This window comes from Delphinus delphis, chromosome 2 (assembly GCF_949987515.2).
Source record: "Delphinus delphis chromosome 2, mDelDel1.2, whole genome shotgun sequence".
NCBI classification, from domain to species: Eukaryota; Metazoa; Chordata; class Mammalia; order Artiodactyla; family Delphinidae; genus Delphinus; species Delphinus delphis.
Window position 1 is genome coordinate 27,482,509 of NC_082684.1, and position 23,160 is coordinate 27,505,668.

Consider the following 23,160-nt stretch of genomic DNA (forward strand, 5'->3'; position numbering starts at 1 on the left):
ACAGAAAGGAGAAAATACAAGAAACATTTAACAAGGACCTAGAAGAACTAAAGAGCAAACAAACAGTGACGAACAACACAATAAATAAAATTAAAAATTCTCTGGAAGGGGCTTCCCTGGTGGCGCAGTGGTTAAAAATCCACCTGCCAATGCAGGGGACACAGCATCGAGCCCTGCTCCAGGAAGATCCCACAAGCCGTGGAGCAACTAAGCCCATACACCACAACTACTGAGCCTGCGAGCCACAACTACTGAGCCTGCGTGCCACAACTACTGAAGCCCCCACAACTAGAGCCTGTGCTTCACAACGAGAAGCCACCACAATGAGAAACCCACACCACAATAAAGAGTAGCCCCTGCTCACTGAAACTAAAGAAAGCCCACATGCAGCAACAAAGACCCAACGCAGCCAAAAAAAAAATGCTCTGGAAGGAATCAATAGAATAACTGAGGCAGAAGAACGAATAAGTGACCTGCAAGATAAAATAGTGGGAATAACTGCCGTGGAGCAGAAAAAGAAAAAAGAATGGAAAGAACTGAGGACAGTCTCATAGACCTCTGGGAAAATATTAAACGCACCAACATTCAAGTTACAGGGGTCCAGAAGAAGAAGAGAAAAAGAAAGGGACTGAGAAAATATTTGAAGAGATTATAGTTGAAAACATCCGTAGTATGGCAAAAGGAAATAGTCAATCAAGTCCAGGAAGCACAGAGAGTCCCATACAGGATAAATCCAAGGAGAAACACACGAAGACACATATTAATCAAACTATCAAAAATCAAACAGAAAAGAAATAATATTAAAAGCAGCAAGGGAAAAGCAACAAATAACATACAAGGGAATCCCCATTATGTTAACAGCTGATCTTTCAGCAGAAGCTCTGCAAGCCAGAAAGGTGTGGCAGGACATATATAAAGTGATGAAAGGGAAAAACCTACAACCAAGATTATTCTACCCTGCAAGTATCTCATTCAGATTTGACGGAGAAATTAAAACCTTTACAGACAAGCAAAAGCTAAGAAAATTCGGCACCACCAAACCAGCTTTACAACAAATGCTAAAGGAACTTCTCTAGGCAGGAAACACAAGAGAAGGAAAAGACCTACAAAACAAACTCAAAGCAATTAAGAAAATGGTAATAGGAACATACATATCAACAATTTCCTTAAATGTAAATGGATTAAATGCTCCAATCAAAAGACACAGGCTCGCTGAACGGATACAAAAACACGACCTGTATATGTGCTGTCTACAAGAGACCCACTTCAGACCTAGGGACACATACAGACTGAAAGTGAGGGGATGGAAAAAGATATTCCATGCAAATAGAAATCAAAAGAAAGCTGAGCAGCAATTCTCATATCAGACAAAATAGACTTTAAAACAAAGACTATTACAAGAGACAAAGCACACTACATAATGATCAAGGAATCAATCCAAGAAGAAGATATAACAACTGTAAATATTTATGCACCCAACATACCTTAATACATAAGGTAAATGCTAACAGCCATAAAAGGGGAAATAGACAGTAACACAATAACAGTAGCACACTGAAACACCCCACTTACACCAATGGGCAGATCATCCAAAATGAAAAAAAATAAGGAAGCTTTAAATGATACATTAAACAAGATGGACTTAATTGATATTTACAGGACATCCCATCCCAAAACAATGGAATACACTATCTTCTCAAGTGCTCATGGAACATTCTCCAGGACAGATCATATCTTGGGTCACAAATCAAGCCTTGGTAAATTTAGGAAAATTCAAATCGTATCAAGTACCTTATCCAACCACAATGCTATGAGACTAGATATCAATTACAGGAAAAAATCTGTAAAAAATAGAAACACATGGAGGCTAAACAATACCTACTAAATAACCAAAAGATCACTGAACAAATCAAAGAGGAAATAAAAAATACCTAGAAACAAATGACAATGAAAACATGACGACCCAAAACCTATGGGATACAGCAAACAGCAGTTCTAAGAGGGAAGTTTATAGCAATACAATCCTACCTCAAGAACCAAGAAAAATCTCAAATAAACAACTAACCTTACACCTAAAGCAATTAGAGAAAGAAGAACAAAAAACACCCAAAGTTAGCAGAAGGAAAGAAATCATAAAGATCAGATCAGAAGTAAATGAAAAAGAAATGAAGGAGACAAAAGCAAAAATCAATAAAACTAAAAGCTGGTTCTTTGAGAAGATAAACAAAATTGATAGGCCATTACCCAGACTCATCAAGAAAAAAAGGGAGAAGACTCAGATCAACAGAATTAGAAATGAAAACAGAGAAGTAACAACTGACACTGTAGAAATACAAAGGATCATGAGAGATTACTACAAGCAACTATATGCCAATAAAATGAACAACCTGGAAGAAATGCACAAATTCTTAGAAAAGCACAACCTTCCGAGACTGAACCAGGAAGAAATAGAAAATATAAACAAGTCAATCACAAGCACTGAAATTGAAACTGTTATTAAAAATCTTCCAACAAACAAAAGCTCAGGACCAGATGGCTTCAAAGGCAAATTCTATCAAACATTTAGAGAAGAGCTAACACCTATCCTTCTCAAACCTTCCAAAATATAGCAGAGGGAGGAACACTCCCAAACGCATTCTATGAAGCCACCATCACTCTGAAACCAAAACCAGACAAAGATGTCACTAAAAAAGAAAACTACAGGCCAATATCACTGATGAACATCGATGCAAAAATCCTCAACAAATACTAGCAAACAGAATCCAACAGCACATTAAAAGGATTATACACCACGATCAAGTGGGGTTTATCCCAGGAATGCAAGGATTCTTCAATATAGGCAAATCAGTCAATGTGATAAACCATATTAACAAATTGAAGGAGGAAAACTATATGATCATTTCAACAGATGCAGAAAAAGCTTTCGACAAAATTCAACACACATTTATGATAAAAACCCTCCAGAAAGTAGGCACAGATGGAACTTACGTCAACATAATAAAGGCCATATATGACAAACCCACAGCCAATATTGTTATCAGTGGTGAAAAACTGAAACCATTTCCACTAAGATCAGGAACAAGACAAGGTTGCCCACTCTCACCACTATTAATCAACACAGTTCATGAAGTTTAAGCCAGAGCAATCAGAGAAGAAAAAGAAATTAAAGGAATCCAAATCGGAAAAGAAGAAGTAAAACTGTCACTGTTTGCAGATGACATGATACTATACATAGAGAATCCTAAAGATGCTACCAGAAAACTACTAGAGCTAATCAATGAATTTGGTAAAGTAGCAGCATACAAAATTAATGCACAGAAATCTCTTGCATTCCTATACACTAATGATGAAAAATCTAAAAGAGAAATTAAGGGAACACTCCCATTTACCGTTGCAACAAGAAGAATAAAATACCTAGGAATAAACCTAGTAAGGAGACAAAAGATCTGTATGCAGAAAACTATAACACACTGATGAAAGAAATTAAAGATGATACAAACAGATGGAGAGATATACTATGTTCTTGGATTGGAAGAATCAGTATTGTGAAAATGACTATACTACCCAAAGCAATCTACAGATTCAGTGCAATCCCTATCAAATTACCAATGGCATTTTTTACAGAACTAGAACAAAAACTCTTAAAATTTGTCTAGAGACACAAAAGTCCCTGAATAGTCAAAACACTCTTGACGGAAAAAGGTGGAGATGGAGGAATCAGACTCCCTGACTTCAGACTATACTACAAAGCTACAGTAATCAAGACAATATGGTACTGGCACAAAAACAGAAACATAGATCAATGGAACAAGATAGAAAGCCCAGAGATAAACCCATGCACCTATGGTCAACTAATCTATGACAAAGGAGGCAAGAATATACAATAGAGAAAAGACAGTCTCTTCAATAAGAGGTGCTGGGAAAACTGGACAGCTACATGTAAAACAATGAAATTAGAACACGTCCTAACACCGTACACAAAAATAAACTCAAAATGGATTAGAGAGGGCTTCCCTGGTGGCGCAGTGGTTGAGAGTCCGCCTGCCAATGCAGGGGACACGGGTTCGTGCCCCGGTCCGGGAAGATCCCACATGCCGCGGAACGGCTAGGCCCATGAGCCATGGCCACTGAGCCTGCGCGTCCGGAGCCTGTGCTCTGCAATAGGAGAGGCCACAACAGTGAGAGGCCCACGTACCGAAAAAAAAAAAGGATTAGAGACGAAAATGTAAGACTGGACGCTATAAAACTCTTAGAGGAAAACATAGGCAGAACACTCTTTGATAAAAATCACAGCAAGATCCTTTTTGACCCACCTCCTAGAGAAATGGAAATAAAAACAAAAACAAACAAATGGGACCTAATGAAATTTAAAACCCTTTGCACAGCAAAGGAAACCATAAACAAGACCAAAAGACAACCCTCAGAATGGGAGAAAATATTTGCAAATGAAGCAACTGACAAAGGATTAATCTCCAAAATTTACAAGCAGCTCATACAGCTCAATATCAAAAAAACAAACAACGCAATCCAAAAATGGACAGAAGACCTAAACAGACATTTCTCCAAAGAAGATATACAGATTGCCAACAAACACATGAAAGAATGCTCAACATTATTAATCATTAGAGAAATGCAAATCAAAACTACAATGAGATATCATCTCACACTGGTCAGAATGGCCATTATCAAAAAATCTACAAACAATAAATGCTGGAAAGGATGTGGAGAAAAGGGAACCCTCTTGCACTGTTGGTGGGAATGTAAACTGATACAGCCACTATGGAGAAGAGTATGGAGGTTCCTTAAAAAACTAAAAATAGAACTACCATACGACACAGCAATCCCACTACTGGGCATATACCCTGAGAAAACCATAATTCAAAGAGACTCATGTACCACTATGTTCATTGCAGCTCTATTTACAATAGTTAGGACATGGAAGCAACCTAAGTGTCCATCGACAGATGAATGGATAAAGAAGATATGGCACATATATACAATGGAATATTACTCAGCCATAAAAAGAAACAAAATTGAGTTATTTGTAGTGAGGTGGATGGACCTAGAGTCTGTCATACAGAGTGAAGTAAGTCAGAAGGAAAAAAACAAATACCGTATGCTAACACATATATATGGAATCTAAGGAAAAAAAAAAAAGGTCATGAAGAACCTAGGGGCAAGACGGGAATAAAGACACAGACCTACTAGAGAATGGACTTGAGGATATGGGGAAGGGGAAGGTGTGACAAAGTGAGAGAGTGGCATGGACATATATACACTACCAAATGTAAAACAGATAGCTAGTGGGAAGCAGCTGCATAGCACAGGGAGATCAGCTCACTGCTCTGTGCCAACCTAGACGGGTGGGAGGGAGGGAGACACAAGAGGGAAGAGATATGGGGATATATGTATATGTATAGCTGATTCACTTTGTTATAAAGCAGAAACTAACACACCATTGTAAAGCAATTATACTCCAATAAAGATGTTAAAAAAAAAAGATATCTAAGAAAAAAAACACAAGAAAACTCTTACAGGAAAACACAGGAAGAACACTCTTTGACATAAATCACAGCAAGATATTTTTTGATCCACCTCCTAGAGTAATGGAAATAAAAACAGAAACAAACAAATGGGACCTAATGAAACTTAAATGGTTTTACACAGCAAAGGAAACCATATACAAGATGAAAAGACAACCCTCAGAATCGGAGAAAATATTTGCAAACATATCAACGGACAAAGGATTCATCTCTAAAATATATAAACAGGTCATGCAGCTCAATATTAAAAAAACAGGGCTTCCCTGGTGGCGCAGTGGTTGAGAGTCCGCCTGCCGCTGCAGGGGACACGGGTTCGTGCCCTGGTCCGGGAGGATCCCACATGCCGCGGAGCGGCTGGGCCCATGAGCCATGGCCGCTGGGCCTGCACATCCAGAGCGTGTGCTCCACAACGGGAGGAGCCACAACAGTGAGAGGCCCGTGTACCGCAAAACAACAACAACAACAACAACAAAAAAAACAAACAACCCAATCAAAAAATGGGCAGAAGACCTAAACAGACATGTCTCCAAAGAAGACATACAGATGGCCAAGAGGCACATGAAAAGCTGCTCAACATCACTAATTATTAGAGAAATGCAAGTCAAAACTACAATGAGGTATCACCTCATAACAGTTAGAATGGGCATCATCAGAAAATCTACAAACAACAAATGCTGGAGAGGGTGTGGAGAAAAGGGAACCCTCTTGCACTGTTAGTGGGAATGTAAATTGATACAGCCACTATGGAGAACAGTATGGAGTTTCCTTAAAAAACTAAAAGTAGAATTACCATATGACCCAGCAATCCCACTACTGGGCATACACCCAGAGAAAACGATAATTCAAAAGGACATATGCACCCCACTGTTCACTGCAGCACTATTTACAATAGCCAGGAAATCGAAGCAACCTAAATGCCCATTGACAGACGAATGGATAAGGAAGATGTGGCACATATATACAATGGAATATTACTCAGTCATAAAAAGGAATGAAATTCGGTCATTTGTAGAGACATGGATGAATCTAATGAGACTGTCATAGAGTGAAGTAAGTCAGAAAGAGAAAAACAAGTATCGTATATTAACGCATACACGTGGAACCTAGAAAATGGTACAGATGAACTGGTTGCAGGACAGAAACTGAGACACAGGGTAGAGAACAAACGTATGGACACCAAGGGGGGAAAGCGGCGGGGGCAGGGGTGGTGGTGTGATGAATTGGGAGATTGGTATTGACATGTATACACTGATGTGTATAAAATGGATGACTAATAAGAACCTGCTGTATAAAAAGATAAATAAAATAAAATTCAAAAGTTCAAAAAAAAAGAAAAAAAGAAAAGAAAGATCGTAAAAAATTTTTTTAAATAAATAAATAAATAAAATAAACTCTTGAATGCAACAGTATGTCAAAATCAAAAAAAAAAAAAAGCAAACACTGAACCAGAGGATAAGAAAAACGACAAATTCTTCTACAGTTACCCAGTATTAGTGGTCTCCAAACATTTTTGCTTGGTGCTCCCGATACAAATTTTGGGAAACTGTATCCTTTTTGTCGGTGGCATCTAAGGTTTTTCATCATAAATTTAAAATGTTCCAAAGGATCCAATGAATGGCAAATATAATTTTAAAATAAAACTATAACAGTATCCTTTTAAGTATATTCAAGGGAAACTAAATAACATCAGGATTCACCAGCCACTGTACATTTTAAAAGTACTATAAAAGAAAAGGCTCTTTTTGTCAGTAAATTTTTCACTTTTTACAATACTATACTTTTAACTGAAAGTAACATATGAACAGGAAAGTACACAAATCACAACTGCAGAGCATGATGAATTCTGGTCACCTGTGTGAACACCACTGAGCATAGAACATTCCCAGCACCCCAGAAGCCTCCCCTACTCTGCCCAGACATCCCCCAGTTCACTTTTGTTTTTACTTCTTCCATTCCATTTCCCCCAAAGAACAGCTTAGCCTAACAGAACATATTTAATGCTTGTAAGTCTTGTACATTATATTATACCTTCTCTACAACGAAAATATGTATACCAATTACATTTAATATTTTTAAGTTTCCTGTGATCATAAGGCCGTACTTGTTATACATATATTGACCTATCATTGTAAGAACACAGTACGCAATTCATCAAAACACCGTAAATATTTTAAATTTTTATTAAAATGTACATTATACTAACATCAATTTCTCCGTTTTGATAACTATACTATGGTTATAACTGATTTAACATTAGGAAAACTGGGTAAAGGGCACATAGAAACTCTATATTATTTTTGCAACTTTTCTAAAAGTCTAAAATTATTTTTTTTTAAAAATTACATAAAAAGAGTACACAATAATATTGGAAACATTTCAAGTGTTTGCATTCCTCTTGCATGTGAGTTAGAAGTCTCTGGATTGAAAAAGACTTCTAACTCCTGGTGCTCTGTATTTTCTTAGAAAATACAGAGCACCAGAAGCCACAAAGTATACTGCATTTAGGTAATGGATTATTAATATTCCCAAACATACATGTACAACACATTCAAAGAGAAGTGAAGAAAATATAGGTTAGAATTTATTAATACTGAGTCCAAATTGAGGTGGAACTCCTATACACCTACAAGAATAGTTCAAAAACTATCGAAATAAATAATATACTACTAACAGGAATTAGGAATGCAGTCTCTACTGTGAGCTATTTTAGGACTGTTTAAATACCTATTTAAAATAGTTGCATCTAATTCACTTCAAGCACCCAGTCACACATTTAGAAAACCAAATCCACATCTTCCAGGCAGTAAGGAAGAAAATAAAGTTTAAATTATTTTCTGCCCATGAAGCTCAGACATAAAATAAAACTGGAACTTGTTATAAAGATTCAAAATATACATTTATCTAAGATTATGAAGAAACTATTTGACATTAGAGACAGCATAGGCTGGGTATTTATACCCATTGACTGAGTATAAGACAGTAGAATTGAATAATCAAGAAAGAGCCTTCGTTTCTAAAAAATGAGGAGACAAGTATATGAAGTGACCAAAAGCAAAACTTGTTAGCATGAGTGAGTACCTGGGGCATAAGTCCTGGAAATAAAATATAACTCAACCACTGAGCAAATAACAAAATTCCTATTAGATATGCATCTCTTCATTAGACAGATGAGATTAGCTGCCCTCTTCTCCAGTAGGTCATGTATCTCTCCATAGTTGAAAATTACTCACTGCTAGAATAAGGCAGCGTTTCAGCATCAATTCTATTCCTATTTTCTCTTTCATAGATGTAAACACTGATAAACCTTGTTCACAAATATAATAGCTAACACTTATATAATGTTTACTATGTGGCAGGCATGTGATGTTCTAAGCACTTATTAAATCCTCACGATAGTCCTACAAAGTGTGTGTCATTAGTACTTCTCTTTACCAATGAGGAAGCTGACGCTCAGAAAGCTCACTTGCCCAAGATCAGTCAGCAGAACTGTGATCTGGGCCCAGGTTAGCTGGCTGCAGAGCCCGTGCTTCTAGCCACTAGGCAATATTGCCTCTCTAGGCTGATGTTAACCAATGAGACTGGCTGAAGTTTAATATAGCAATACCATTCAATTCTTTGAACTCTTTTCTAATTATATGTCAAAAGTCACAAGATGACCTATCTTTAAATCTTATATTTAATGATCTATCAGCTGACTACTTGATTATGTCCTTCTTCAATTCTGTTAAAGCAAAGAAATGGAAATCATTACCATGCAAAAAGATTCGTTATGCTATTACCTGAATTAAACACCAATATTTTTGTTCCTTTCTTTGGAACCCTTGAAATTTTTACACCCCAGGACAATGCACCATATTAAGATTCTAGGTGGGCCGTTCTTTTATAAAGGGAAAAAACAGTAATTATGAAAAAGAAGGTGAGAAGGGAGAACCTATCCACATGAGGGGCTCACAAGCAGCTCAATTTTAGGAAAGAGAACCTATGGGATTTGCAATCCAGAAGTAGTGTATTTTAAAACCATCCATCCTACAGAGTCCTTGCAAAGTCTTCAGGTATGTCCAGGGATGTGAACACCTCAGTCTGATTTGCAGACTGCTGCCCTATATCACAGACTTCTTTTGTTTTTAAAGGATGTTAATTATCTCTGCTGGCTACATGCCTCAATGTCAGGTACCTTTAAATGGAGCAAAGTAGCTACAAGAGCATTACCTGGGAAAGTGATTAACCTTTTGTGCTTCAGAGAGGGTGCGAAGTAAAAAGGGCTTCAGGTGGGATCCTGTCCACATTAGGTTATAGTCAGTGCTGCTTGGGTGAACCTAAGGGCAGATAAAAAGAAAAGATAAGAAACACCAGAGGGACTTCCCTGGTGGCACAGTGGTTAAGAATCCACCTGCCAATGCAGGGGGGACGGTTTTGAGCCCTGGTCCGGGAAGATCCCACATGCCGCGGTGCAACTAAGCCCATGCGCCACAACTACTGACACTGCGCTCTAGAGTTCATGAGCCACAACTACTGAGCCCGCGTGCCACAACTACTGAAGCCCGTGCACCTAGAGCCTGTGCTCCACAACAAGAGAAGCCACCGCAATGAGAAGACCGTGCACCGCAACAAAGAGTAGCCACCACTCGCCGCAACTAGACAAAGCCCGCACGCAGCAATGAAGACCCAACGCAGCCAAAAATAAATAAATAAATTTATTTTTTAAAAAAAAGAAAGAAACACCAGAGACAGCCCCTGGAAGAATGATGGAAGTAAAAAGTCATAGAGATTTTTCATCCACAGAGCACTCACAGGGGCGGGTCAGTTAGGATGTGAGCTTAGTAAGACAAAAGCTGAGTGTACAGAACAGAGGGATAAGCAAGTTTAAAGAATGAGAGAGTTGGACAAGTCTCACATGCAAAAAGTAGAATTAATCCTTTTATAGAAGTCCATGATATCTCTAAATATTCTTGCATATCAAAGTGAGAGATGAGGACCCAACCCCAAAACTCCCTTCTCAGACTGTCCTTATATCCTTGCAGATGCTGGGTATAAAGTGATGATCAGATCTAAAACCTTATAGTAGCAAACCAACTTAGAATTCATTCATTCATTCATTAGAATTCATTTGTCAATTCATTCAACAATTATGTACTCTCTGCCTCTGATGTGACAGGTACCATGTTAAGCCCTGGAAATAAAACAGCAACAAAGACAGTATATAAACTGGTATCAGAACTTCCTCAAAATGTCTACTTCATACCTCAACCTAGGATAAGAAGCGAGCAACCAGACTTTTATCAACTGTCTCAAAATATCCACAGTGGAAATCCATCCAGCATTTTTGCCTTTGCCTTTTGATGTCAAATCCCCATTTTCCCAATTTTCTTTGGGAATAACATACTCCTTGGTTTTAAAGGACCTGGCAATCACCTGGCCCTCCCTTCCCCCAAGGAGTGGACCCTTGACCCAAGCTAGGCTAATCATTCTATCTCCAGAATATGCTTCTTTAGCAGAGAAAGGCACAAGGACAATGAATGCAGTCGATTCATTCCACAGCAGTAAAGGTGGTCTTGAAGACTTCTGTTGCCAGATCCCTGGAGCTACTGCATTCTCTCTTCTTCCGAAGGTCTGCTTTTTCAGCTTTTCCTCTGGTTCTGCTAGCCATTCTATGTACATCTTAACTATAAATCCCTTTTGGTTTATGTTGGGCAGAGTCTGTTTCTGTTGCTTGCAATCAAAGAGGTTTAATTGGGTATTAGACAATTCCTTATGCGAAACTCTGCCTCTAGCCCATGCCTAAAAATACAGCAAGGAAAAAAAAATTTTCTCCCCTAAAAAAAAGCCCCACAAAATCTTGTGGAAATGTTTTCCATGTATTTCAAGGAAAAACTGGTAAAGTGACTCAGAAAGTCAGAAAGTCAATGCAAGTTCTGCATCATCACTAAGGAGTGGTCCCGTGTACTTTCTAGAGCTGGCCCTGTTAGCTGACAGTCAGTTAGGTGGCTAGGATTTTCAGCTTTTGAGCAGATAAGGTAAGGTAGTAAAAATGAGCTTACTTCATGAAATCCATGGGCTGTCAGGATGCTGCGAACCAGGCGACTGTCTGTTCGTACGATCTTGTAAGACAAGTGATAACGTTCTAAAGAAAAACATAGAATCAAGTTCAGTAACCAGAAAGTTAACTATAGAGAAAGAAAGAAACTGTAAGATGGTGGCTGGACTAATTACACTCAATAACACAATACTGTTATTCTTAGGCTACTATAAGTAGGTTGAGGATTATTTTGGACTAAGGGTCCTAAACCTGAGATTCACTGACTGTCACTAAACATGGATGGGGGTGGGGCGGGGGGAATGACATCCCTGTTTTCACCAAATTCTAGTTCCAGTTTAACATTACCTTCAATTAGGAATGTAGGCAACAAAGGAGAATAGTATGAGCAATGCCTGTGACCCTGCCACCAACAGATATCAGGTATTCTAACATTCTTTTACAGTTGTTACAGTTATCTCAAAAAATCACTTATTCTCAAAAAAAAAATCACTTATTCTCTGGTGGCCTAGTGGTTAGGACTCCGGGCTTTCACTGCGTGGTGCAGGTTCAATTCTTGGTCGGGAACTGAGATAATGAAAGCCGCACAGCACGGCCAAAAACAATCACTTACTCCCACAGTATTTAAAAATTATGTCAGTGAACAGACCTACCACTAGATCATATTATTTAATGCACTAATAAAAGGCATACATATCACAAATTTGGTTTTTAAAAATATTTTGAGAACTATATTTTAATACAATTTATTTTCTTTGTAGTCTTACGTATTTTTAAAATACACTTAGAAAACATTATTCTGAGAAGAGACCCATAAGTTTCCCCATACTGCCAACCCCACCCACTGCACCAAAAAGGCTAAGAATGCCGTTCTAAATAGCCCTCATGTGCAACAATGTTGGTTACCAGCATATCTTAGACCAGAGGTTATAAACTGATGACACGAGGGCCAAAACCAATCTGCAGACATGGTTTGTTCGTTCCTCCTTGTGCTTTAAAAATAAAATTGAATTAATTGCTAACCTTTTGAAATTGGAGGAATTCATATAAAAATCTAGATTTCTGGGGGCTTCCCTGGTGGCGCAGTGGTTGGGAGTCCGCCTGCCGATGCAGGGGACACGGACGGGTTCGTGCCCCAGTCCGGGAAGATCCCACGTGCCGCGGAGCGGCTGGGCCCGTGAGCCATGGCCGCTGAGCCTGCACGTCCGGAGCCTGTGCTCCGCAACGGGAGAGGCCGCAGCAGTGAGAGGCCCTCGTACCGCAAAAAAAAAAAAAAAAAAAAAAAAAAATCTAGATTTCTGGACTCCTCTTGAAAACCCTGGCAACCCTGGGCTCTCTCTCTGGCAAGGCAAGAGTCAACCAGAGAAGTGCAAGTGCTCCCTGCAGGACAGGCCTGCGCTGTCCAGTTCAGCACCGTCCCCACCTGACCTGCTTCACTCATTCTTATCTCCTGCCAGGCCCCTGAGAGCGTTCTGTGCTTGTGACCCCTGTCTAAGAGGAATGTCTGTAATCATGTGAGGTTTCTATATATCCCCAAAGACTAAAGTTTCCTCTGGCGCATTACATTCAATCTCTTTCTATGCATCACTATAAACTGTTAGCTAAGAATTCTACAGAACAATTTTTTTAAAGGACTGCATACTGAACCATTTCTGAGTGAGTATAATACAGAAACTTATGGACAGGCTCTGGAACAAAATTCAGCCTCTACAAAGATAAGCATTTCTTTTTATAACTCTATGTGAAAATATTCATAAATCCCTGCTGCTACTTGCCCAGCCCTGGCAGGAGCACCATGCCAAGCAGACACAGGAGGATTGGAATGATAAGGCCAGACACTCCATACTTCTCATTCTTGCGGCAAACTTTAAAGCCCAGTTACAAGGTTTTCCCAATGGTCAATCACTATTATGTTGTCTTTGCAATATTTTTATAAGAAAAACAGTGCAGAGTTTAATGTAAGCAGCAGCACAGTGCACTGCTCAAGAGTTTGTGTTCTAAGGTTTCCTAAAGCTTACCTCTATAAAAACAATCAATAGAAAGAGAAATCAGCTGAACTCTGTTTCATTCTAGCAATAAGCAATATTCAACCATGGATAAATGAACCAATTAGTTTTGTAAACGCTCAATTCATATTATGAAGAAATGGATTTTTTTACTTTTATGTTTATTATTTATAAAAATTTTAATTTATTCTTATTCTTTTGCTCAACTGTATATTCATTAAGACTGTAAGATAGCTCAATCCAGGACACATTCCATCTTTGGAGATATATGAACATAATAAATCTAATAAGATATAAAAAAAGGAGTTTGTGTTCTGATTCCAAGTTGGGGAAGGAAAGTACAAGATAGGTGTGGAATAGCTTGCTATGCCAAAAAAGAGGACAGTCACAAGGATTGAGAACATGTCACAAGGATCTTTTCTTTTTTTTCACTGCTGCGGCCTCTCCCTTTGCGGAGCACAGGCTCCAGACACGCAGGCTCAGCGGCCATGGCTCACGGGCCCAGCCGCTCCGTGGCACGTGGGATCTTCCCGGACTGGGGCACGAACCCGCGTCCCCTGCATCGGCAGGCAGACTCTCAACCACTGCGCCACCAGGGAAGACCTTTTTTTTTTTTTTTTGGCACAAGGATCTTGAAGGGGCTCCCCAAGGCCAAATTTGAGGCAATCTGAATGTAAAAATGAATACTGACAGAAAAAGATTTTAACTCACTTATAAGAAAGAAAACAACCCATGAATCCACACTGCTAAGAAAGTGAGAAGGTATACTACTGGTTTTCTAGGTCAGAAGTACGATACAAGTGTCATCAAGGCATTGGCAGGACTGCGTTCCTTTCTATAGGCTCTGGGTAGGGTCCACTTCCTTTCCTTTTCCATCTTCTAGAGGCTGCCCCTATTCTTCTTCTATCTTCAAAGCCAGCAATGACAGGTCTAGTCCTTCTCACACTACAACAGTCTGACTCTTCCTCTGTCTCCTTCTATTTTAAAGGACTCCTGTAATTACACTGGGCCCACTTGAAGAATCTCCTTATCTTAAGGGTTAGCTGATTAGCAACCTTAATTCCATCTATGACCTCAATTCCGCTTTGCTAAGTCAGGTAACATTTTCACAGGTTCTGGGGATTAGGAGGTAGACATCTTTGGGAGACTATTACTTTTGCTTAGAAGGGAAAGCTCTTCTTTACAGAAAAGCCAGCTAATAAATGTAGAAGGAAAAACTGAAATAGAAAATCACCATTTTACAAAAACTGCAAGAGTAAGTGATTCAGACAAGAATCAATGAATTCCAACAGTCAGAGACTACTGGAGAACAAGATATTCACACATCTCAAAATATCACCCCAGAGAATGCTTTTAACAAAGGAGACGGGTACCTGTACAATGAATCAATCTGGTAAACACTATCTTAACCAAATGATCAAACTTGTCATCACCAGTAATGCAATATAATGACATCACATGCTTTCTAATGTGATACACTGAGGACATGACTTCATTAAATGATATTCCTACAAATGTTTTTCAACTTTTTTATTCTTTTTAACCTTTTTCAACCTTTTTAATCTAAACATGTGGAATCAATCTGACAAGCCCAAACTTAAGGACAGCTGCAAAGCAACTAGTCTGGAATCTTTAAAAATGCCAATGTTATGAAAGACCAAAAAAAAAAAAATCCAGTAAATGGTTGTAGATATAAAGGAGACTAAAGAAATATGACAACTAAATGCAATCTCTGATTGGATTCTGGATTTGAAAGAAAAAAAAGATAAAGGACAAAATTGGAAAAATTGAGGAAATCTGGGCAGGGACTGTATATTAGATAAGAGTGTTTTAGCAATGACAGATTTCCTGAGTGTCATCAGTGTACTGTGGTTATAGAGAGGATGCCCTTGTTCTTAGGATAAACATGTTGAATAAAGTATTTAGGTCTGAAGTATGTGAACTAATTTTCAAATGGTTCAGAGAGAGAAAGAAGGTAAAGCAAACACGGCAAAATGTTAATAACGGGTGAAAGCAAGGAAATAGTATACATGAATTCATTGTACTATACTTATAACTTGCCAGACGGTTTTTTTATTTCTGTAAATAAAATGTTCAGAAAACTAAAAGAAAACCAGGTCTTTTTCATTGTGATAACTGATCACATAAAAAGCCAAAGCCTCATCAACTGCTGGGGACCAGGACTGTGCCCGATTCTCTGACTGTTCTGCAGTGCTTGCCCCAGGCCACGGAGATGATTGGTCAGGTGTGTGGAAAAACAGAGAATGATTATGTGGGGACTGGGGGAGAAGGGGAATAATAAAAGAAAGAGTATGTCTCTGGAGTTGAACTGCCGGGGTTCAAACCCTGGCTCTACTACTTCCTGCCTGCTGTCTTAAATAAGTTATTTAATTTCACTATGCTCAATTTCCTCACCTATAAAACGGGGTTGATAACAAAGGTACTTATCTCACAGGGTAGTTAAAAGCACTAAATCAGTTAATACATGTAGAGCTTTTAGAATAGGAAAGCTTGCTGATATGGGAATTCCCTGGCTGTCCGGTGGTTAGGACTCGGCGCTTTCACTGCTGTGGCCTGTGTTCAATCCCTGGTTGGGAAACTAAGATCCTGCAAGCTGCACGGTGCAGACCCCCGAAAAAAGAAAGCTTGCTGATACATAGAAAAATAATTTCATACAGTAAAACAGTAAACACATAGCAAAATAGCTACTAATACACATATAAATACATAGTATAATACACAGTAAATTATACATTTTATATAGCAAGTTAAAAAATAAAAATGCTATTAATACTCTTTCTCCTACTTCTCCTAATATAGAAGTAAAATGCATTCATCACTGTGCTCAATGGCAGACCTGATTCTCATGGTATGTAAGCAGTGACCACCTACTTCTTTTTTTTTAAAAATAAATTTATTGATTTATTTATTTTTGGCTGTGATGGGTCTTCCTTGCTGCGTGCAGGCTTTCTCTAGTTGAGGCGAGTAGGGGCTACTCTTCGTTGCGGTGCGTGGGCTTCTCATTGCGGTGGCTTCTCTTGTTGAGGAGCACGGGCTCTAGGCGCATGGGCTTCAGTAGCTGTGGCATGCAGGCTCAGTAGCTGTGGCTTGCAGGCTCAGTAATTGTGGGTTGGGGGCTCTAGAGTGCAGGCTCAGTAGCTGTGGCGCATGGGCTTAGTTGCTCCGCGGCACGTGGGATCTTCCCGGAATAGGGCTCGAACCCGTGTCCCCTGCATTGGCAGCGGATTCTTAACCACTGCGCCACCAGGGAAGTCCCTGGCCACTTACTTCTAATCCAAACCAACTAACTATAACCCAACTCAGATACATTGAACATGTTCTAAAAGGGGAGTGTAAGAGAGGCAGGGTGGAATGATGGAAAGCAACTGTGACTGCTTTAGGGATTTTAACCCACATTCATGCTCTGTGTCCAATGGCCCTACAACCAATAATGCTGATTACCAGCGCATATTAGACCAGAGATTATAAAATGGTAACCCAGGAGCCAAATCCAGCCTATAGACAGTTTGTCCACCCCTTGTGGTGTTTTCAGTATAAAGTTGAATTATTTGCTAACCTTTTAAAATTGGAAGAAGTCACATAAAAATCTAGATTTCTAGGCTTCTCCTGAAATAGCTGGTAAGCCTGGGCTCCCTCTCCCTAGCGAGAGTCAAATGGAGAACTGCAACTACAAACTGAACCTGTTCAACTGTTCATGACAGAACCACCTTCGCCATGTTTTCTTCCATAAAAAAACAAGAGGCAGGGCACGGTCCTGCTAGCAAACTGCAAAACACCCAACATCTAAGCCTCCGAACACACAAGCATCTCATCAATTCCACTATGAGACTGCAGAATTTCCTCTTCAACAACTCACATGCATCGCAGGGGACAATCTGAAGAACTAGGACCCCTGGCAAGTTCCAGGACTGACTGTAGCAGAGTAAAGACAATCAAGGAACCAATAATCTAACTGTCAGCACAGAAGCACCCTAAGGGGTTTGGTCCAAACTAGCATGGGAAACTAGAATGAAGATAAAACTAACATTCTTTTGACTTTAGAATACAAGAATAACCCCTTCGATGGCAACACAGTGTATCCTTGCCTTACTGTCAGAAAACCGGGTCCTTACGTGCACAGTCGAATACGGTTGTCACTAGCCACATGTAACTTGAGCACTTGAAATGTGACTAGTGTGACAAAGGAACTGAATTTCCCATTTTATTTAACTTTAATAAATTCTATTTTCAATTTTAAAACTGATACTCAATTCAGTTACTGGAAAACTTGTTTGGAACAACTTGAACATAGGAATTGACTACAATTTCAACTATAACATTTATGAAATCTAAATACAGACCAAATGCTTCCAATGAAAATTTTGCACCATATGGAGATGTACTAAAAGTGTACAATACACACTGGATGTAAAATATCTTCACGATTTTTTTATACTGAGTAAAAGTGGAAAGATAATTTGGATTAAATAAAATATATTATTAAAATTAATTTCACCTATTTCTGCTTATTTTTTTGATAAGGCTACTGAAAAATTACATATACAGCTTACATTGTATTTCTGTTGGACAGTGCTCGTCTATACAAATCCAAATTTATGACACTGACACATTCAGAGGCAAAATACAAAATACTTCATTCTAGGAAAAGATTAAATTGAAAATATCTGTTGCCCTTAAAATGCAATCCCAGGACTTCCCTGGTGGCGCACTGGTTAAGTCTCTGTGCTCCCAGTGCAGGGGGCCCGGGTTCAATCCCTGGTCAGGAAACCAGATCCCACATGCTGCAACTAAGAGTTCGCATGCCACAACTAAGGAGCCCACGTGCCACAACTAAGGAGCCTGCCTACTGCAACTAAGACCCAGCACAACCAAATAAATAAATAAATACTTTAAAATAAATAAATAAAATGCAATCCCATTTATATGTTCAAAGTATACACAATTTTGAAAAAAAAACATCGATATGGTGAGGAAAAAAACATACTCCTGGAATATTTCACAAATAAAGCATATGAAATCTCATTGTATCCAAAATATTAACAGTGAATTCAATGAAACATTTAACAGATAACAGAAAAAACAAGGTTGGAATCTAACACTCTAAGATCAACAGAAGATAACTAATGCCCCAGATACACTTCTCAAGGGGATTTAACTCAGTGTTATGATCTGAGCAGATCTATGTCAGCTATTTAAGAGAGAGAGAGAAAAAAAAAATAGACCAAGAGTGTTTAACAATTCAGAAATCTGAGGTAGCAACTAACAAAACTCATTCAAATTGTTCTTTTCATAAAGGAAGGTGAAGAAAATTATTAAACCTCAAGGAATTGGGAATATACAGAAAATTTAAAAAAAACAGAGTTTGAGAAAAAAGTTTAGTGGCTTCTTCCTTAAACACAGGAAGATGTACAGGAAAATAATCCAAAGACTTAGAGGTTCTAGAAAATAGTGATTGCTTGAATAATGGCATGATTACATTGATGGATGCTAATTTCCAATAAATGTTGGGTATTCTACAAAGGAAGGGTCTATTGCCACAGAATACATGGATTCTTTTATGAATCCAAAGAAACCAAAAGAAGTATGTCGGGGGGGGAGAGGATTATTTACTTCTGTTGTTTTTATGCACCTTTGATGTTCTGACTCTAATCATATTTAGTGGGAGACTCTCAGCAAATGTTAGTAAATCTTCAGAGACTCCAGCTTCAGAGAACATGAATGAACCATGTCCCTTTAAGTGGTAACCTAGCAACTTGCTGAGGGGATTAGAACACCGAGACCCTTGGGGAAGGAGGAGAATTCAAATCCCAGAAGCAGGTGCTCACCGTCCTTTGAACTCTGGCTTATTATGGGGCAAGGACAGACCTTAAAGTCATGTCAAGGTAGAGCAGATCCTGTTCAACAAATAGAGTAAGCAGCACAAGTTCTGAATGCGTGCTGTGTGCTGAACATTAGTGATCTCATTCTTACAATGCCTGCAAGGTAGCTATTATCTCCATTTTATAATAATGAAATAGATTAAGAGAGTTTAAGTGATTGCACAAGACTCACAGCTAGTAAATGCCAAAGCTGGGATCTGAAATATTGACTGAGAACCCATGTATAGACCCTTTCCACCATATCGCACAAAAGTTTGGATCCACAGTATGTAACCTTTGAAGACAGCTACAGGCTAACACCAGGATTCAGAGCACTGCTTAAAGTCAAAGAGGAGTGGACATAAATGAAATTAAGAATAGAAAAACAATAGAGAAAGTAAGCAAAATAAAAAGTTTGCGCTTTAAAATGATTCCCAAATTGACAAACTTTTAGTTAGACTAACTAAAAACAAAGAGAAAAAATTCAAATTACTAAAATCAGAAATGAAGGTGGGGACATTACTACTGTATTACAGAAATAAAAAGGATTATAAAAGAATACTATGAACAACTGTATGCCAACAAAATTAGATAAACTAAATAAAATGGAAAATAACCTAGAGAAACACACAAACTACCAAAACAGACTCAATAAGAAATAGAAAATAGAACAGATAAGTAGAGGTTGAACTAGTAATCAAAAACCTTCCAACAAAGAAAAGCTAAGGACTAGATGCTTCACTGGTGAATTCTATCGAACATTTAAAGAATTAACACGAATCCTTCTCAAACTCTTCCAAAGAGGAGGAAGGAATTCATTCTATGAGGGCAGCATTACCCTGATACCAAAGCCAGACAAAGACATCAAAAGAAAAGAAAATTACAGAACGATATCCCTTATGAATACAGATGCAAACATCCTAAACAAAATACTAGCAAACCAAATCCAGCAGCATATTAAAAGGACTATATACCATGCTCAAGTGAGATTTATCTCAGGAATGCAAGGGTGGTTCAATATACAAAAGTCAATCAATGTAATACACCACATTAATAAAATGAAGGAAAAAAAACATAAAATCATCTCGATTGATGTAGAAAAAGCATTTGACAAAATGCAACACCGCTGTATGATAAAAACACTCAACAAAGGAATAGAAGAGAACTTCCTCAACATGATAAAGGGCATTTATGAAAACCCATAGCTAACATCATACCGAATGGTGAAAGACAGAAAGCTTTCCCCCAAAGATCAGGAAGAAGACAAAGATGCCCATTTTCACTTCTATTCAACACTGTACTGGAAGTTCTAGCCAGAGCAATTAGGAAAAAGCAGAAGAAAAAGAAAGAGAGGGAGGTAGGGAGGTATTTAGGTTACAGAGGAAGAAGTAAAATCTCTATTTACTGATGACATGATCTTGTATAGAGATAATCCTAAAGAACACACACACACACACATACACACCACACACACACTCTCTCTCACTAGTAGAGCTAATAAATGAGTTCAGCAAGGTTTCAGGATACAGGATCAGTATACAAAAAATCAATAGTAAGGCTTCCCTGGTGGCACAGTGGTTGAGCATCTGCCTGCCAGTGCAGGGGACATGGGTTTGAGCCCTGGTCTGGGACGATCCCGCATGCCACAGAGCAGCTAAGCCCGTGAGCCACAACTACTGATCCTGTGCTCTAGAGCCCATGAGCCACAACTACTGAGCCCACGTGCCACAACTACTGAAGCCGGTGCGCCTAGAGCCCGTGCTCCACAACAAGAGAAGCCACCAAAATGAGAAGCCTGCGAACCAGAACGAAGGGTAGCCCCCGCAACCAGAGAAAAGCCCTCGCACAGCAACAAAGACCCAACGCAGCCAGAAACAATAGATAAAATAAAATAATAAAATAAATTTATTTTTAAAAAATCAATAGTATGTCTATACAATGACAATGAACAATCCAAAAATGAAATTGAGAAAGCAATTCCATTTATAATAGCATCAAAAAGAATAAAATATTGAAGAATAAAGTTAACCAAGGAGCTACAAGACTTGCACACAGCAAACCATAAAACATTGCTACAGAAATTAAAGAAGACGTAAATAAATGGAAAGACATCCCATGTTCACGGACTGGAAGACTTAACACTAAGACGGCAATACTTCCAAAAGCAATTTACAGATTCTATGTACTCCCTACCAAAATCACAACAGCCATTTTTGCAGAAATGAAAAAGCTAATCCCAAAATTCATATGGAATTGCAAAGGACCCTGAATAGCAAAAAAATTTTTTTTTTTTTTTTTTTTGCAAAAAAATTTTGAAAATGAAGAACAAAGTTAGAGGACTCACACTTCCCAATTTCAAAACTTAGTACAAAGATACTGTAAGAAAAATAATATGGCACTGGTATAAGGATAAACAAACAGACTGACAGAATTATTAAGAGTCCAAAAATAAACCCATACATCTAATGGTCTACTGATTTTCAACGATAGTGCCAAGATTATTCAGTAAGGAAAGAATAGTCTCTTCAACTAATCATGCTGGGGCAACTGGATATCCACATGTAAAAGAATGAAGGTGGACCCTTATCTCACACTATATAAAAAAATTAACTCAAAATGGAACAAAGACCATTTAGCTCTAAATTTAAGAGCTTAAACTATAAAGCTCTTAGAAGAAAGCATAGGGATCATGACTTTGGGTTAGGCAATGGTTTCTTAGATATGACACCAAAAGCATAAGCAACAAGAGAAAAAGTAGATAAATGGAACATCATCAAAATGAAAAACTTTTCCCCATGAAAGAACACTATCAAGAGCATGAAAAGACAAACCACAGAGGAAAAAATATTTGGAAATCATTTTTCTGATAAGGGTCTAGTATCCAGAATATATAAAGAACCCTTACAACTCAACAACAAAAAGATAAGCAACCCGATTAAAAAATAGGCAAAAACCTTGACAGACATTTCTCCAAAGGAGATAATATAAATGGCCAAAAGGAACATGAAAAGCTGCTCAATGTCATTAATCATTAGGGAAATGCAAATCATAACCACAGTAAGATACCAATTCACACCCATTAGTATAGCTATATTCTAAAAAACAGAAAACAACGAATGTTACTGAGGATATGGAGAAATTTCAACTCTCATATATTGTTGGTGGGAACATAACATTGTGCAGTCACTGTGGAAAATCCTTTGGCAGTTCCTTAATAAGTTAAACATAGAATTACCATACAACTTAGCAATTCCATTCCTAGGTATATACCCAAAAGAACTAAGAACAGGTGTTCAAACAAAAACTTGTCCATGAATGTTCATAGAAGCACTATTTACAAGAGCCAAAAACTGGAAACACTTACCCATCAACCGATGAATGGATAAACAAAATGTGGTATATCCATACAATGGGATGTTATTCAGCCGCAAAAAGGAACGAAGTACTGACATATGCTAGAACATGGATGGACCTTGAAAACATTATGCTAAGTGTAAGAAGCCAGACACAAAAGGCTATGTATTGTATGAGTCCATTTACATGAAATATCCAGATTAGGTAAAGCCATAGAGACAGAAAGCTTAGTGGTTGCCAGGAGCTGGGATAAGGGGGTTGGGGAGCGACTGCTTAATGGGTACAGGGTTTACTTTTACATGAAAATGTCCTGAAACTAGACAGTGGCGATGGTTGCACAATAC

General features: G+C 38.4%; 1 protein-coding gene across 7 annotated transcripts in view; it reads right to left on the reverse strand.

The window, feature by feature from the left end:
• TTLL5 (tubulin tyrosine ligase like 5) overlaps window positions 1-23,160 on the reverse strand; it is a 305,725-nt gene that overhangs the window by 274,056 nt on the left and 8,509 nt on the right. For all 7 annotated transcript variants that reach the window (XM_060004157.1, XM_060004152.1, XM_060004154.1 and 4 more), the window contains exons 4-5: window positions 11,582-11,664; window positions 9,753-9,859 (exon numbers count right to left, since the gene is read on the reverse strand). In XM_060004157.1, the coding sequence (XP_059860140.1) occupies window positions 9,753-9,859; window positions 11,582-11,664 (190 nt within the window). The remainder of the gene's footprint in view (window positions 1-9,752; window positions 9,860-11,581; window positions 11,665-23,160) is intronic.